General features: G+C 39.0%; 1 protein-coding gene across 4 annotated transcripts; it reads right to left on the bottom strand.

Annotated features, from left to right (window-relative positions):
- Positions 1 to 3,900: 3,900 nt before the first annotated feature.
- Positions 3,901 to 12,882, bottom strand: MTX3 (metaxin 3). Of its 4 annotated transcripts, none has more exons than XM_045848216.1 (9): positions 12,768 to 12,882; positions 12,206 to 12,275; positions 11,777 to 11,853; positions 11,208 to 11,300; positions 10,518 to 10,700; positions 10,303 to 10,379; positions 9,663 to 9,820; positions 8,299 to 8,387; positions 3,901 to 5,958 (listed from the first exon to the last, which is right to left on the bottom strand). In XM_045848216.1, exons 1-9 carry the CDS (start codon positions 12,846 to 12,848, stop codon positions 5,848 to 5,850), a joined length of 939 nt encoding a protein of 312 aa, XP_045704172.1. In that variant the 5' UTR covers positions 12,849 to 12,882; the 3' UTR covers positions 3,901 to 5,847. The 4 variants fall into 4 exon arrangements, with proteins under 4 accessions (XP_045704172.1, XP_045704173.1, XP_045704175.1 ...); XM_045848217.1 differs by having other exon boundaries at positions 12,774 to 12,862; XM_045848219.1 differs by lacking the exon at positions 8,299 to 8,387 and having other exon boundaries at positions 12,768 to 12,862.
- Positions 12,883 to 13,977: the final 1,095 nt, after the last annotated feature.

Here is a 13,977-nt window from a genome sequence, read left to right as displayed (position 1 = left end):
TTTAAATTTGGGGGATATAAAAACTGCTGGGAATGTAAACTGTAAACTCTAAAACCTCGTGCTACGAAATGCACACAAAAACTGCATGGCCCTTAGGTAGACTGTGCCTCCAGAACTGAAATACAACTTGAAAATATTAACCTTCCTTTGCTTTGCTCCTGAAAGACCTATAAACTTTCTAGGACACAATGTGTGCACGCGCATGCATGCGCGCAAAAATAACCAGCTTACATTTGACTTTGGTGCTATAAATAATATTCATTGCCTTTTTGACAGCCAAAAATGGTTTAGAAGATTGTTCTGGAATTCCGAGTTTGTTCCCTCTATCTCCTAGATGCCTGTGAACTAGTTAGGGTAGTTCTCTGAAACCACCCATTCCCAAGCTGCCTGGGATTCTAGGGAAAGGGGCTGGACTGACCAGGGGCCTCGCATGGGCGTACCTCACCAACCTCACAGACCGCAGCCACCCTTCTCACAACCCCATGGTCCCAGGGAGTCCTGACCTGTTTCTTCCCGTTCATGGCCACTCGTTGAGGCACCCAACCAGAAGCCTTTGCAACGAGCACAAACAAGCAAAAACACTCTAGGCCAGCATTTCCCTACGTGTATTTCACAGAACACAAATCTCATAAGACACCTAATTTTAAAAAATCCACATAAATGGAGACAACTGTACTTGAACAACAATTTAAAAAATGTGAAAAACAAGTCCACATAAAAATAAATTAGGGAAATGGTATACAAAACACAGGTCCTGCTTGGAGACTGAAACCACACATTAGCATGTCAAAGTTCTGAAAAGCCTACAGTAACTTCTGTCTAAACCAACACTTTCCAAATCTATTTGACTCTCTATTCATGTAACAACATATTCTGCCAAGACACACCTTTAGGAACCACTTGTCCAATGAACTAAAAGATCTTTTTTAATCTTACAGTATAATTTCAAATTAATAATAAGGACATAAAAAGACATATTTTCCTGTATTTTTTTATAAAGAAATTGCTTTTTCTCTGAATATTCTTCTATCATTAAAAAAAATCCCCATTCCCCTCTCTGTTTAAAAATGTTCAAGTCAAGGCTACCCTTTCTTATAATCACTGTTCAAGAGTGCTAACTCTCGTCATTGGCCTCTTCACCTGGAAAAATAATCGCCACTATGTTTTTGATTCTGAGGCTGCCTCTCCACCTCCATCACAACAGTTTTGACTCTAGGTCGGGTAACCTGGGCTCCTAGAAAACACTCCTCCCAAGAGAGTTTTGGGCTGAATTACTTTCACACCCTTAAAAAAAACAAACTCCATCTTAACAGCTCAGTGAAAATCAGCTTTTTGAAGATCTAATGAAACTTCAATTAAACCTGTGAGGATAATAGGATTACTGACCTTTAATTCGGGTAACTAACAACAAATTTCCTAATGATCTGTTTAGGAAGTATGAAAACACTGAAAAGTGAATGTAAATTCCACAGAGCTGAACAAGGAAAAAAGGCAAAAGATAAAACTCTTAACACGAACAACATATACAAAAGATCATCATCACAACCCAATTGTAATCTGAGGCTCTGCTCAGGAGTTCAATGACATACATAACCAAACCAAGACAAAGTCAATTACGAAATCCCTGCGAGTTTAAAACCAAAAGCACACGGACAGGCTGCACCTCCACTAAAGCGAGGCCCCCGTGTGTGGACCCACGCAAAGGCCAAGGACTACCACCTAGAGACACAGAAAGTTCTTTCAAACTATTTTACCCTTAAGAATAAGCCCAGGTACCCTAGAAAGAAAGAGATATCATTATAAACATAAAATTGTAGAATATTTTTATATCCTAGGGAAAAGGAGTTCCTGGTCTAGGTTGTTTTTTGTTTTTGTTGTTTTTCCTGGTAAGGCAAAAGAGATCTCATCAGCAATTGTTGCAAACCTGAGTTGCTTGTTTCTTTAAACTCAAATATGAAATAAATTATATTTCATTTATATTTTGTATTTATTCATCTGGAATTGAATACTGGATACTATCTTTGGAGCATTAAATTTTAAATCATAGTTTATATAGATAATGATAAATTTACTCTACTGAATTTACTTTTTAAAACCCTTTTATTTTAAAGTAGTTATAGATTCACAAATTGCAAAACAATACAGCGAAATCCTGTGTACCCATCACTCAGCTTTTTGTCTTTGCATTTAAGCATTTATATTTTGGTTTTAAAGGATTAACATTTTTGACAGTTTATGAAAAAACTGTCAAAAAATCAGAAATGTACATTCTTGGAAGAGGCCCTAAGAAAACATACTACTGACTTCAAACTTTTATCACATGAGGCTACTTTTAAAAAATTGGTTTTCTGAAATACTCTCACCAATTTTTGACTCTTTTGACGTGTTTTTTTTTTTTCATTTTTCCAGACTTCTGAAAATTATAATTTAGCTATGACTGAAATAAGCTTCTCCATTCCTTCATGTTTATATGCAAGGGATGACCCAAAAAAGCACCCAGAGGTGCTTTTTATCTTCTGGAGGGTGGGCCCCTTGTAATACAGGCTTCCCCCATTAGGTGTTCTAGGAACCCATCTGTATCAGTGTGCCAGCTGGCATTGTTGTGAGAGGCTATGTTCAGCTTCAGTAAATTTTTTTCAAAGATTCTTTCAGCATGTTTGCCCATTTCATGATGGGTGATTTAGAAGCACACCTGCCCACACAGCAGGGTGTTCAGCAGTTTTTACCAAAAGTGGCAAGACCCCCACCCCCCACCTGCCCTCACCCAATTTCACCCCAAGAGACTTTATTTTTGTTTTCCCAGATGAAAAAAGTCCTGCAAGGGAATGGTTTGCCAATGTGGAAGAGGTAAAACAAAAAACAGTAGAAGCACTAAGAGGCAACAAAATTGATGAGTTCAAAACTGTTTTGAGCAGTGGAAAAAAGAGTCTCAAAAGGTGTATTGCATCAAATGGAGAGTGTTTGAAGGTGACTAAAGTTTAAACATGTAAGAATAAATACACAGTTTATCAATAAATTCCAGGGAGGTTTTTTTGGGTCCCCCTCGTATCTAGCAATATTGAATGAATAGAAATTACAAATGGAAATTAAAATGTTTTGGGTTTAATGTAAAATCTCTAATCCTCTAATACCCCCAAAATAATACAAACATACCTAAATTGACATCTATTTTACTTGTCAGTGCCTACCTTTGTAGGGGTAAAAAAACACTGTGAAGGAATGACCATCCTCACGGTTCTTTAGTTTCTTTAGTGCTGTGAGAATCGTCAGTCTTATGGCTGACTGATGATGGCTGATGTAGGTTCTTTATCACACAGGCATTATCTGACCAGTTTTCTAATCCTATGCCACAAACAAAGATAAACATGTAGTCCTTTTTATGTTAGCCTCCACCATCACTTCCAAAAGAAAGTAGGTCATAGCATTTTGTTTAAGACTGTGGACTGTTTATCTCAACAAACTCAGACTTAATACAAAGCACATCCCGACAGGCTGATCGCCAGCCCTGTCCAGACTGGCGTGTTGTTCCTCCCCAAGAGCGCATATATGCAGTGGTCTGTGCTCAGTTAGAACTTATACCAAAAAAGCTCAGCTAAGTAGGCCAACATACAAATTTTCACACATCTAAACCACATTTTGCCTCTTAAGAAAAGTGCTGTGGAAGCACCAGGGCCTATGTGGTACAAGTCTAAAGGCAGTTCAAAGCAGGAATGACCAAAAGGAAATATATCCTATTTACAGTCATCTTCTCTACTAGAAAATGACAAATACCTGTTTTAAAACAGAGCCTGTGATTAGACTTTCAACACATGGAACTGTATGGGATGCTTCTTGGCTGAAGTCTGTGTGTTGTAAGAGCACAATCTCCCACATTCTTATAGAAACTAAAACACGCTTTTCTTATTCATGGACAGTACTAGTTTTATTGACATAAAAATTTACATAATCCAGCATTATCTTTTGACTTTGCCTATGGAGAGACTTGGAATTAAATTTACCATTCAATTTTATAATCTGTAAGGGTTAGTATAGCTCTCTCTACCACTCCAAAACTAACTTTAATTGTCCTGTTTTACATGTGTTTGACAATTCTAAGCCACTTCAAAAGCTTTTTGGAAGCTTTAATATAAATCATAACTAAAAATGACTAACCCTGGCTGAAGCATAAACAGATGTTTGACTGATGCGCTAACTAACCACCTCCAATGTACATCATCAATCATAGAAGACAATAAAATCCTCTGGTCATGATTTTCAATACACAACATTCACACGGAGTTCAGACTGTTGGAAACGAACAGAAGATTAACACAGAACACACACACACACTCTCTCCCACCTGTTGCAGAAATTACAGTTACTCTCCCTAAATGCATCCAAACAGATAAACAGGATTTTGAAGACCACATTGTCTCTCACTTTCAAGAAGAAATATTTACAAGGACTTAAAACTCCTATATAAATAGCTACCCAAATACCAAACAAATTGAGAGGATGCAGGTCAAACACAGCGGAGCTCCACTCAGCTCAAACTGGATGAGTTTGGACTACAAAGCTGTTTTCTTTGCATGTGGGTTTCTGCAAAATGCGATAAGATTTGCTGAGCACCATAGTATTCCTTTAAGACACTAATCAAAAATATGGTCCTATATTTTAAAAATCCCAGAAGTGGTTTTAGGACAACAGAAGCACCTCAGCTGCTAAAATAAGATTTTAGTATAAGTAAAATTACTTGCACAGCAAATCTTTTAACAGTTCAGCAACCAATAAGTAGAAAATATTCTTAAAAATGTACTGCTATTCCCGATTATTCCACTGGATCCTTCAACTATAGTTAAACTACATAAAAATAGTTGTCATAAAACTTTTTGACTACATGATAGGCTTCTTATGAAAGAACACTGGTATGAGCCAAGCATGATGAACTTGGACCAGCACACAGTAGGTACTTCTATGACTCTGGTGAGAGTTCCTTTTGAGTGGTGTCTACAAACGGAACAGGTTTCAGTAAGACTTTAGAGCCTGGCATAACAACGATGTCAACACATTCAGTCCTCCTGGAATCAATCCAAGAAAGAGATGACCAGAGTTAAAGATATACTGCAAATACATAGGTCTGAAGTGGGCACATTCACCCAACAAACTAAAAGAGCCCTTACTAACCTAGACTGAACATATCAGCAAATACTTATGTAATACTGAAGTGCATATAGTCAGATAAATATTATATGTAACCACCTTTAATATTTACATATGGTACCAGACCCCCAAAAGATTAGTTTTATGAGAGCATAATTTAAAAGCACATTCCTCATTGCTTTTTATAGTTAAATGCAGGCTTTTCCTATGGAAGTAAATACAATATTAGGATAATATATTTTTCCTAATGTCTAAAGTAGGCATCAAATTTCTAAACAGAAGAAAAAGGACTCAGCCCAAGAGCCACATATTAGATACTCATATTGGTCTAAGAAAACTAAATTTATAAATTAGCTTAAATAAAGTGAGAGTGCACATTCAGAACAGAATTGTAGCTTTTGGTCAGCAACACGTGAACCGAAGGCAAAAATCTGCCACGATTAAGGCAGGTTTTTCTTTTCATATATACAGTACAATGTGTTTTCTTTTTCTCCCCAAGTTCACTTAGTATTCACTTTGATGGAATTTAAAGTGCATTGCCAAGCTAAAATACAAGCTTACTAATTTAAAAAAATAGATTATCATACAAAGTTTGTCTTGCTTGAGTCTTCCTGTACCTAGTAACAGAATTTTCTCTCTGTCTTCACACACTCGGTGTGAGAGAGCACTGCAGCAGTCCGTAACCCTGGACACGGAGCACGGTGTCTGTCAGGGGGACAGCCGTTGTAAGGAGTCGCTTTCTTCTTCTGCTGGAGTCAGTTTAAGTGTTGGCAGTTTCCGAGGAGGAAGCTGCGGGCTTTGGCGAAGATTGTCATCCATCTGTGGGAAGTACAAAAGGTACATCTGACTAACGGCTATGGCACCGTGTGCGTGGACTGTGGCCTCCCCACCCAAACTGTAACCCAGAGCAGTACAGGACCATATGTGTCTAGGGCTGCCAGAGGAACCTTTTTCTTATGGATCGTCTCTCAAGAATTCTAAATGTCATTCTTCAAATACCAGCTGACTCAGTAGATGTACAAAAGCAATATGGCTCATCTTGATGCTTTCACAAAATTATCGTTATTCTACAAAATGGATACTCTGCTGAAATCAACCCTGACATGACTTGGTTTAAGAGGTCTTCTACTTCTCTTATACTAAGCTCCACAGTTTAGAAAGTTTGTTCACATACAATACCTCATTTGATCTTCCCAATACCATTGTAAAGAAAGAAAAAAAAGCAGTTACAATCATTCCGTTTTACAGACTAACAAAATGAAGCTCAGAATGGTTAAGGAATTTGCATTCAGTTGCAAAGCTAGTATCAGAGCTGAAATTTGAACTCACTATTATTCTTTGAACTCACTGTCTGAATGAAAATTACCTGTACGCCACTCAAAAAGACCAGCTGTTTCAGATTGAAAATATTTAGACCAAGGGAAGCTAGGAAAAGAGACGGAAACAAGGATACACTCTTTAGCCCTGATTCAGAGGCATTCCAAACGATGGATCAGTTCTAAGTCTACTCTAGAAAAACAAATTCATATGGAGCAGAGTGAGAAAATGCCCGAGTTTCGGACTTACACTAAGGAGTACATTGGCATTCCTGGAAGCACTAGCAGAGGGAGTATTTAGAATTGAATCAGATTTTCGAAAACTACCTTTAACCAGAGCACCCTGCAAACAGAGCAAAATACTCAGGTCCTGGTGCTGAGCTCACTATCAGTTCAACTTCATAAAAGACTTGAAAGCAGCTGCCATCAAAGACACAAAACCAACAGAATATAACATCTTTTTACCCACTTGATATGCATGTTTTAGAGTTTTGATTATCTTCTCAAGATGTTCTCTCATACAGCAGGGTGGAAGTGTCTCAGCAGAGGTACACAGGGTGTGTAGGAAAGAGGATGGAAACTATACTGGCTAGCCTTCATCTAGCAGATAAGTGTCTTAAATAGTCTGTGCCTAAAATAGTCTGAGAAACTTTTCCATTATCTGCACTTAACACTCAATGTATTTTCTCTCATGAGATTTACTGGGGTGGACAAAGAATTAAAACAAACTAGGCTTTTATTCAGTTTACCCAAACCTTAATACTGGGCTCTTACAATTTTACTGCTCAGTTTTACTTATTTCTCAAGTTCTAACAACACATGAAATACAATAAAAAGAAACAGAACAGTCATTCCAGAGGGTGGCAGCTATAAGCCCAGCTACTATGCTACTAGCAATAGACACACAATCTCGTTCATAAGTTAGTTGGCTGATTAACTGCAAGGCCCATGCTGGAGTCCAATTGCTAGGGTTCAAATAACCTCTCAAACTCTTGTTGCTTGAATAACCTTGGATAGGTGACACAAGCTACTCTCGAAGCCTCAGTATTCTCCTCCATAAAACAGGGAGGACAGAGGACCTGCACTCATAGAGCTGCGGTGAGGATTAGATGAGGTAACTCATATAAAGGGCATACAACACAGCGCCCTTTACTGTTAGCCAGTGTTATTAAGCTGCATGGCCCCACTGGTTTGTGACAGAATTAAGTATTAAAAGCAAGTTTACCAGACACTTGGGGGAAATGCATAACTCTCTTGTATTTTTCCAATTAGAATCACCCTTAAAATTTCCATTGTTGGCTTTCCTCTACCCAGTTACTCAATCACTCTCTCATCAAATGAACACCCCCAAAATGGCAAAATACCTACACTGATAAAAAAAAATTGTGGACAACATTTAGAAAAGAAAAAGGTAAGAAGGAGAAAATATGACACAGTTCATGTGTAAGAACAAGATGTCGTAACACAATTAACAAGAAAGGATAAGCTCAGATGCTTCCGATCTCAAGAAGTGTTAACCTTCAGAGACAGAAGCAGACAAGCAAGCAAGAATTGTTTTTGTCTTTTTTTTTTTTAAGCCAGGCTTTTGGGTCTCCTAACTTGAAAAATACTAATTGTGTGGTAAAAGTAAATGCAATCGTGTTATCAGATTTTCCCCCAAAGCAATCAAACCACTTCTGGCTTCAAAATACTGTATTATATTACACAACTTTAGTAAATGTATATTTAAAAAGCTTTCTGAAAAAATTAAGAGGGTAAAGTTAATTCATAACCCAAATTACAATATTAATCGCAGAAAGGAAAATACTAAACTACTATTACAAATGATTGAAGTAAACATGACCTTTTCAATCAAGTTGGATTCCTTATTTACAAGCTGTGTGAGTTTCTGCAGATTTGCATCTACCGTTTCTTGTCCAGCAGGAGAAATGCCTAGGAAGCCAGGGACAGAAGTCAGAAAGACAGGAAACTGTGAAAGCCTTTAAAGCTGTTTAGATCAAAAGACTTTTGAATCTATTCACCCTCCCACATGGACCACCCTCCAAAAAAAAGGCAAAGAGAAAAACTATTCTGGGTCCAAAGTCAAACTTAGGTGGCAAAGTAATGCTCCAAAAGCAAACCATAAACAAAAGGACCAAATCTGTCCACAGAGTAGACCCTGTTAGGCTAAGTGTGGTGCAACTAGGCAAAGCACTTAGTAAGAGAGCACAGCAGTCCTCCTTTCCTTCTCAGGTCTCAGTCGTGCCTTCCCCCACCCATTCCAAATAGGTCGTCAGTCACAACTATTTGCATAGTTTTCTAAGGCAGTCAGTCCCAAACGGGTATCCACCGGCATCCAAAGTATCCAAAGGGACTTTAAAAAATAGATTCCTGGGATCTATCCCTAAGAAACTCCAATTTAGTAAATCTGGTATAGGACCCAAGATTTTATATTTGTCCTGTAGAAAGGTTTGCCAACCACTGCTTCAAAGTAACAAGGTTGAACGTTACTTAATTTCATGACTCTCAAACTATTAATATTAACTCATCCCTACATACAAAACACATAGCCACCCATAAAAAATAAACTGTTGCTCAGCCAGCTATCTTTATAACTCCTGCTTCTTAAAATGACAGTTTCTGCCAACTCTCCCAATATAAATTTAGTATCCCAATCACTTAAGCACGAGGCCTCACTCTCCCAAAGAATCATATCCTAAATGACAGGTGCCCTCTGTTTACTATACCTCCAGTCTGATGCAATCAGTTTTCAAGTAGTGGAATCATGGGGGTGTACCTCACCAAAATCAATCTGCTACTGATTTCTGTTCACGCAGGAAAATGCTAGAAGCAACATTTAAAGTAATTGCCCATTTGCATTAGGAAAAGTGCTATCTTAATAAATAGTTCAATAAATACCTGTGGTTTAATCTTTTCAAAGAAAATGACCCACTTCAAAGGGGCAATATTTAAAGAAGAACATAAAGCAAGAATTGTATAAAACCCAAAAGAAGAGACAAAAAGCAAATATTAATTTCTCTATTTAAATAAGGACTAAACCATGAAAATAAAGTTGAGAAAATGCAACTTCTCGAGGTGCTATTAACCAGCATTTAAAGAAAATACGCAAACTTCTTTAATAAGTAATAAATCTTGCTATATATCCTTAGGAAATATACAAATACTACTACATACAAACAGAGACCAGCTGAAGAGGAGCCAGCTTACCTCCAAGGCTGAGCCTAAAATAACTGTTGAGGATGTCATCACAAAAGCGACACAGGTTAGAGAGCTGTTTCAAATGTTCTTGTAACTGAACTTTAGGGAAGCGGACTTTATACAGAGGTGCAAGAAAACCAAACACATAGGCATCCAAGGTAGAAGGCCTAAAAATACATTCAGCATTTTTTAAAAAGCACATTAGAAAATATTAATTTGGTATTATTAAAAAAATTCTCAAATATATTATTAGTCAGTTCTCAAGCATACAATACAGTCTTTTTAAAGGTTTACCACCCATTTTAGCTTATAATATGATGTAACTAGGATTTTATTTGGCTTTTTATTATTCATTTTATTGAGAAGAAAATTCGGTTGTCAATTAAAGATTCATTTTCACTCAGGAGTGTTATATAGGGATTGGCGATAGGGTGGGAGTAGTCTCAGATGTTCTCGGTTCACTGCTGCAGTGCAGTAAGTCAACGTTAGATCACTGCCAACGGAAAGTTTCCCATGGTAAAACCCATTACATATTTTAAGTGAAAAACTCAATGGGGAAGGGTGAAGACAAGGGGAGTTGCTTTGAATGATTGCTCATTGAAAATACGCACACAAAACATCAAAATGACTTTTAAGGGAATGCACTCACATATCTCCAAAGAAAAACTGAGATGTCCCCAATCTGTTTGACAGAAGATTTAGGCACTCCTTGGCATCTCTGTAGATCTAATAAGGATGACATTACATCTCAGAGACAGGAAAGATGCTCTCAAGCTCCTCTTTTAGGCAGGCAACTACAGATAAATTCGTCTCCACTATCTCTCGTCCCTCCTTGGGAAGGCCCCACTTGGACAGCAACCGTACCTGTGCTTCCACTTCTCGGAGGTTGTAGAGAGGAGGCTGCCCCCTGGTCAGGAGAATCCTAGTCAATGCTCCCTTAGACATTCTTCCAGGAAGGATCAAACTCAAGGGAAAGGGAATTCGTGAAGCAAACCATGGCTTTGTCACAGAAAAGTAATTTTCACTCTCAACCCAGAATGTATGAAGCTGCAAAAGAAAAGAAAAAACACCACAAGGATGTTCTTTTATTAAAAGATCACTCAGTCGATGTGCAAGTTTCTCATAAATATCTTTGTATAAAGTGAATTCATACAAATTTTCTACTTAGAAAGACTCAAGGATTAAACAAGATTTTAAATGTGAGTTGTTGTTTTTTTTTAATCTCTATATCCCAGGCACCCAGAAAAAGGCCTAGCATACAGTAGGCGCTCAATCTTTGCTGCATGAATGGATTACAGTTCATCCAATTTTATAATGGAGCGACAAACTCCATCTTCCACGAAGACTTTTCAATTACAAATGACATTATCTTTTACTTGATTGTTTCGTGTACTAGTAGAATGCCTAAAAGAATCCAGTTTCACTGGAAAATGAAAGAATCAAGGCTAATGCATAAGTGAAATTTCCTCTCTTAAGCCTTTTTTATCATTTTTCTTCTAAATAAGTACATTTTCAGTAGATCATTAGAATATTGTAATATTCACCAATGCTCACCACTGCAGGAAGAAGCTTCTCTTCAAGGAGAGCAATGTAAGCCAGCGTATCTGCCCCTTGTTTTGCTGAGAGTTCATAATCAGCATTATATTTCTATTAAAAAATATAAAACCAAAAAAACCGTCAGAAGTCAAGAGCATCCCAAAACAGTGAAGCTAAATAAATTACAATTCCTATTTATTCTTCTTCAAAAATAGCAAACATGATACTAAAAGGGAGAAAGAAATGCATAGTGGCAAATGCTGCTTAATGCAAATAAAGTTCTTAGCACAGCATCATGCACACAATAAAGTCTATAACTGTTACAATTTTTATTCACTATTATTTCAGTAATTGTTAATGACCAGTTTTGTACAAACTGATTAAATAGAAGTTATTGTTATCATTGATAATAAGGGAAAAGTTCTAATTGGTTGCATTTTCCCCCATGAAACTAGAAAGAAAAACTTCCAATTGTCTAGTGACTTGACAAAAAAGAATTTCTAAAAAAATCCGCAAACCTTACAATGTATTTTTTTAAAGCGATATGCAGGGATCAACAATCTACTTCTTCTAAAGGAACCACCCACCTGTTTTCTTAAAAAGTTTAGTATTTTTGCGGGTTGAGAAACAATGTTGTCTTCAGTTGTCAAGATTGGTACATCTCCTACAATCAAAAAACGGTTTACATACAAAGAAACATTTCTATTTCCTCTTAAAGATTCCAATACTCAACTCTACCAATTGTCCATTGGAGGGGAGAAAAAAGTAAGTTGATATCTTAGTTTTCTGCAATTTCACAAAGAGCAGTGCTACAGAATATTTACATTTCTCATAATTGCCTCTGATTTGGCTTGCACTTTGAGTATTACTCAGAATGATAAAACCATAAGCTACACCAGCCAAGGTCATGGTAAAAAGAAACGAAAATCTTAAAGCTTTATGCCTCAGAGCTTTAAAAGGGGAAAGGGGGAGGCCCTTAAAGAGGGCAGAAGTGGTGTTTAAAGTTTACACTGTACCTCTTGAACCTCTCCAGGTGTTATCTATGACATTGACTTTCAAGGGTGCACCAGAAAACTTGGCGTAAGCCTGAAACAGAGTTTGCAATAAAATATTTTAGGCTGAGTACGTAATGCAAATCTTCAGAGCTGCTTTATTTCACGGCCCGGTTCCCCGAAGACAAGGGGGCGCGTCCTTTCCCTAATCTCTAGACGGGGCAGCACGCGCGCCACTATCCGGCTTTCGGAAACCTTTTTACCCAAAGGGTCCGGGGGGCGGGGGAAAGATGCGGAGCTGGTCGCGCTCGCGCGCGCGCGCATCCCCTACTTCGAACTTTCACACCACCGCCCAGATAGCTTTGCAAGACTGAGGATAACTCAGTCCAAGCGGAGAAGTGATGGGTCTCCCGTCACAGGCCAGGTTGTAACTCATCAACTACAGAGAACCCAGAGCGGTGCAAGCAGCAGCGAGCAGCGCCACGGTGGCCTCCGCGGGGCTGGGAACCACTAACAGCCGCCAGTACCCGGCCCAGCCAACCTCGCGCCTCTAGCCCCGCGCTGTCTTTCCCGCCCCTGGCCTCACCATTACCACCAAGGATTCACTGTGTATCGATGGGAGCCCCCAGCCCCCTCCCCAGCAACTGAGCTCCAAGGGGGCCGCCATCTTGCCCGGGCCAACATTTGCCCTCCCGGAAGTACTTTTGCCGCCTAGTTTCCGGCAGGTGGAAATCAGAGGCGGGGCAAGGGAAGGGCGGGGCGAGGGGGGAAGGGCGGGGCGAGGGGGGGAAGGGCGGGGCGAGGGGGGAAGGGCGGGGCGAGGGGGAAGGGCGGGGCAGGGGGGAAGGGCAGGGGCGGGGGGGAAGGGCGGGGCGAGGGGGGAAGGGCGGGGCGAGGGGGAAGGGCGGGGCGAGGGGGAAGGGCGGGGCGAGGGGGAAGGGCGGGGCGGGTACCTTTGGACTCTGGAGAGAAGCAGAAAAGACGGGTGGTGAGTAAAAAGCAAGTTTAGGAAAAGCTTGGCCTAGGGGTTAGGAGTCCTGGGCCTTAAGTCACACCCACCAGTCATTCCTTAAATATTTGTTGGATGCCTAATGTATCCCAAACCCTTTGAACCTTTCCTTCCTGGGCCTAAACTAACTTGTTTGTACAATAGGTAAGACAGTTTGTTTACAAGATTGTTGTGTTTAAAATTATGACATGGGGGAAACAAATTTGGCATACAGTAGGCATTTAATAACTGTTCAACCTCTTCCCCCATATTTTGGGTTGGCCAAAAAGTTCATCTACGTTTTCCACACAATGGCTCTAGTCTTTAGTTTCATTCAAAACAATTTTATTAGATTGTACTGTGACAGCTGTCACATCAGCATGCATTTAAAAAAAAACATCAAAATTGGTGAACTTTTGTGCAGTCCTTTTAATTTTGAAGATGGAAGAAGATATACAACATTTCAGCATATTATGATTTACTATTTCAAGAAAGGTAAAAACAACAACTGAAACATAAGAAAAGATTGGTTTAGTGTATGAAGAAAGTGCTGTGACTGAACATGTCAAAAGTGGTTTGCAGAGTTTCTTGGTACTACTGACACTTGGGACAAATAATTCTTTGTTGTGGGGTTGTCTTACGAATTGGAAGATGTTTAGCAGCATCCTTGGCCTCTACCCACTAGAAGCCAATAGCAGGAGATAGCTGACATACTCAAACTATCCAAATCAATAACATTATTGGTGAAAATGAAAAATGTGTCTTTATTTTATGGAAAAAGCTAAATGGACTTTTTGGCCAACCCAAT

This window comes from Phyllostomus hastatus, unplaced genomic scaffold (assembly GCF_019186645.2).
Source record: "Phyllostomus hastatus isolate PE091 unplaced genomic scaffold, TTU_PhHast_1.1 phas_contig_58, whole genome shotgun sequence".
NCBI lineage: Eukaryota > Metazoa > Chordata > Mammalia > Chiroptera > Phyllostomidae > Phyllostomus > Phyllostomus hastatus.
Note: the sequence above shows the minus strand (reverse complement) of the source record. Positions and strands in the feature narration are given on the sequence as shown.

What these genes read in the sequence shown, in the direction of transcription:
- MTX3 (XM_045848216.1), bottom strand. Translation starts at nt 12,848, where the DNA reads ATGGCGGCCCCCTTGGAGCTCAGTTGCTGGGGAGGGGGCTGGGGGCTC. An exon ending in GTGAATCCTTGGTGGTAATG is followed by an intron (nt 12,276 to 12,767) that starts GTGAGGCCAGGG and finishes ACTCTGTTTCAG; the next exon opens with GCTTACGCCAAGTTTTCTGG. An exon ending in CACCTGGAGAGGTTCAAGAG is followed by an intron (nt 11,854 to 12,205) that starts GTACAGTGTAAA and finishes TTTTGATTGTAG; the next exon opens with GAGATGTACCAATCTTGACA.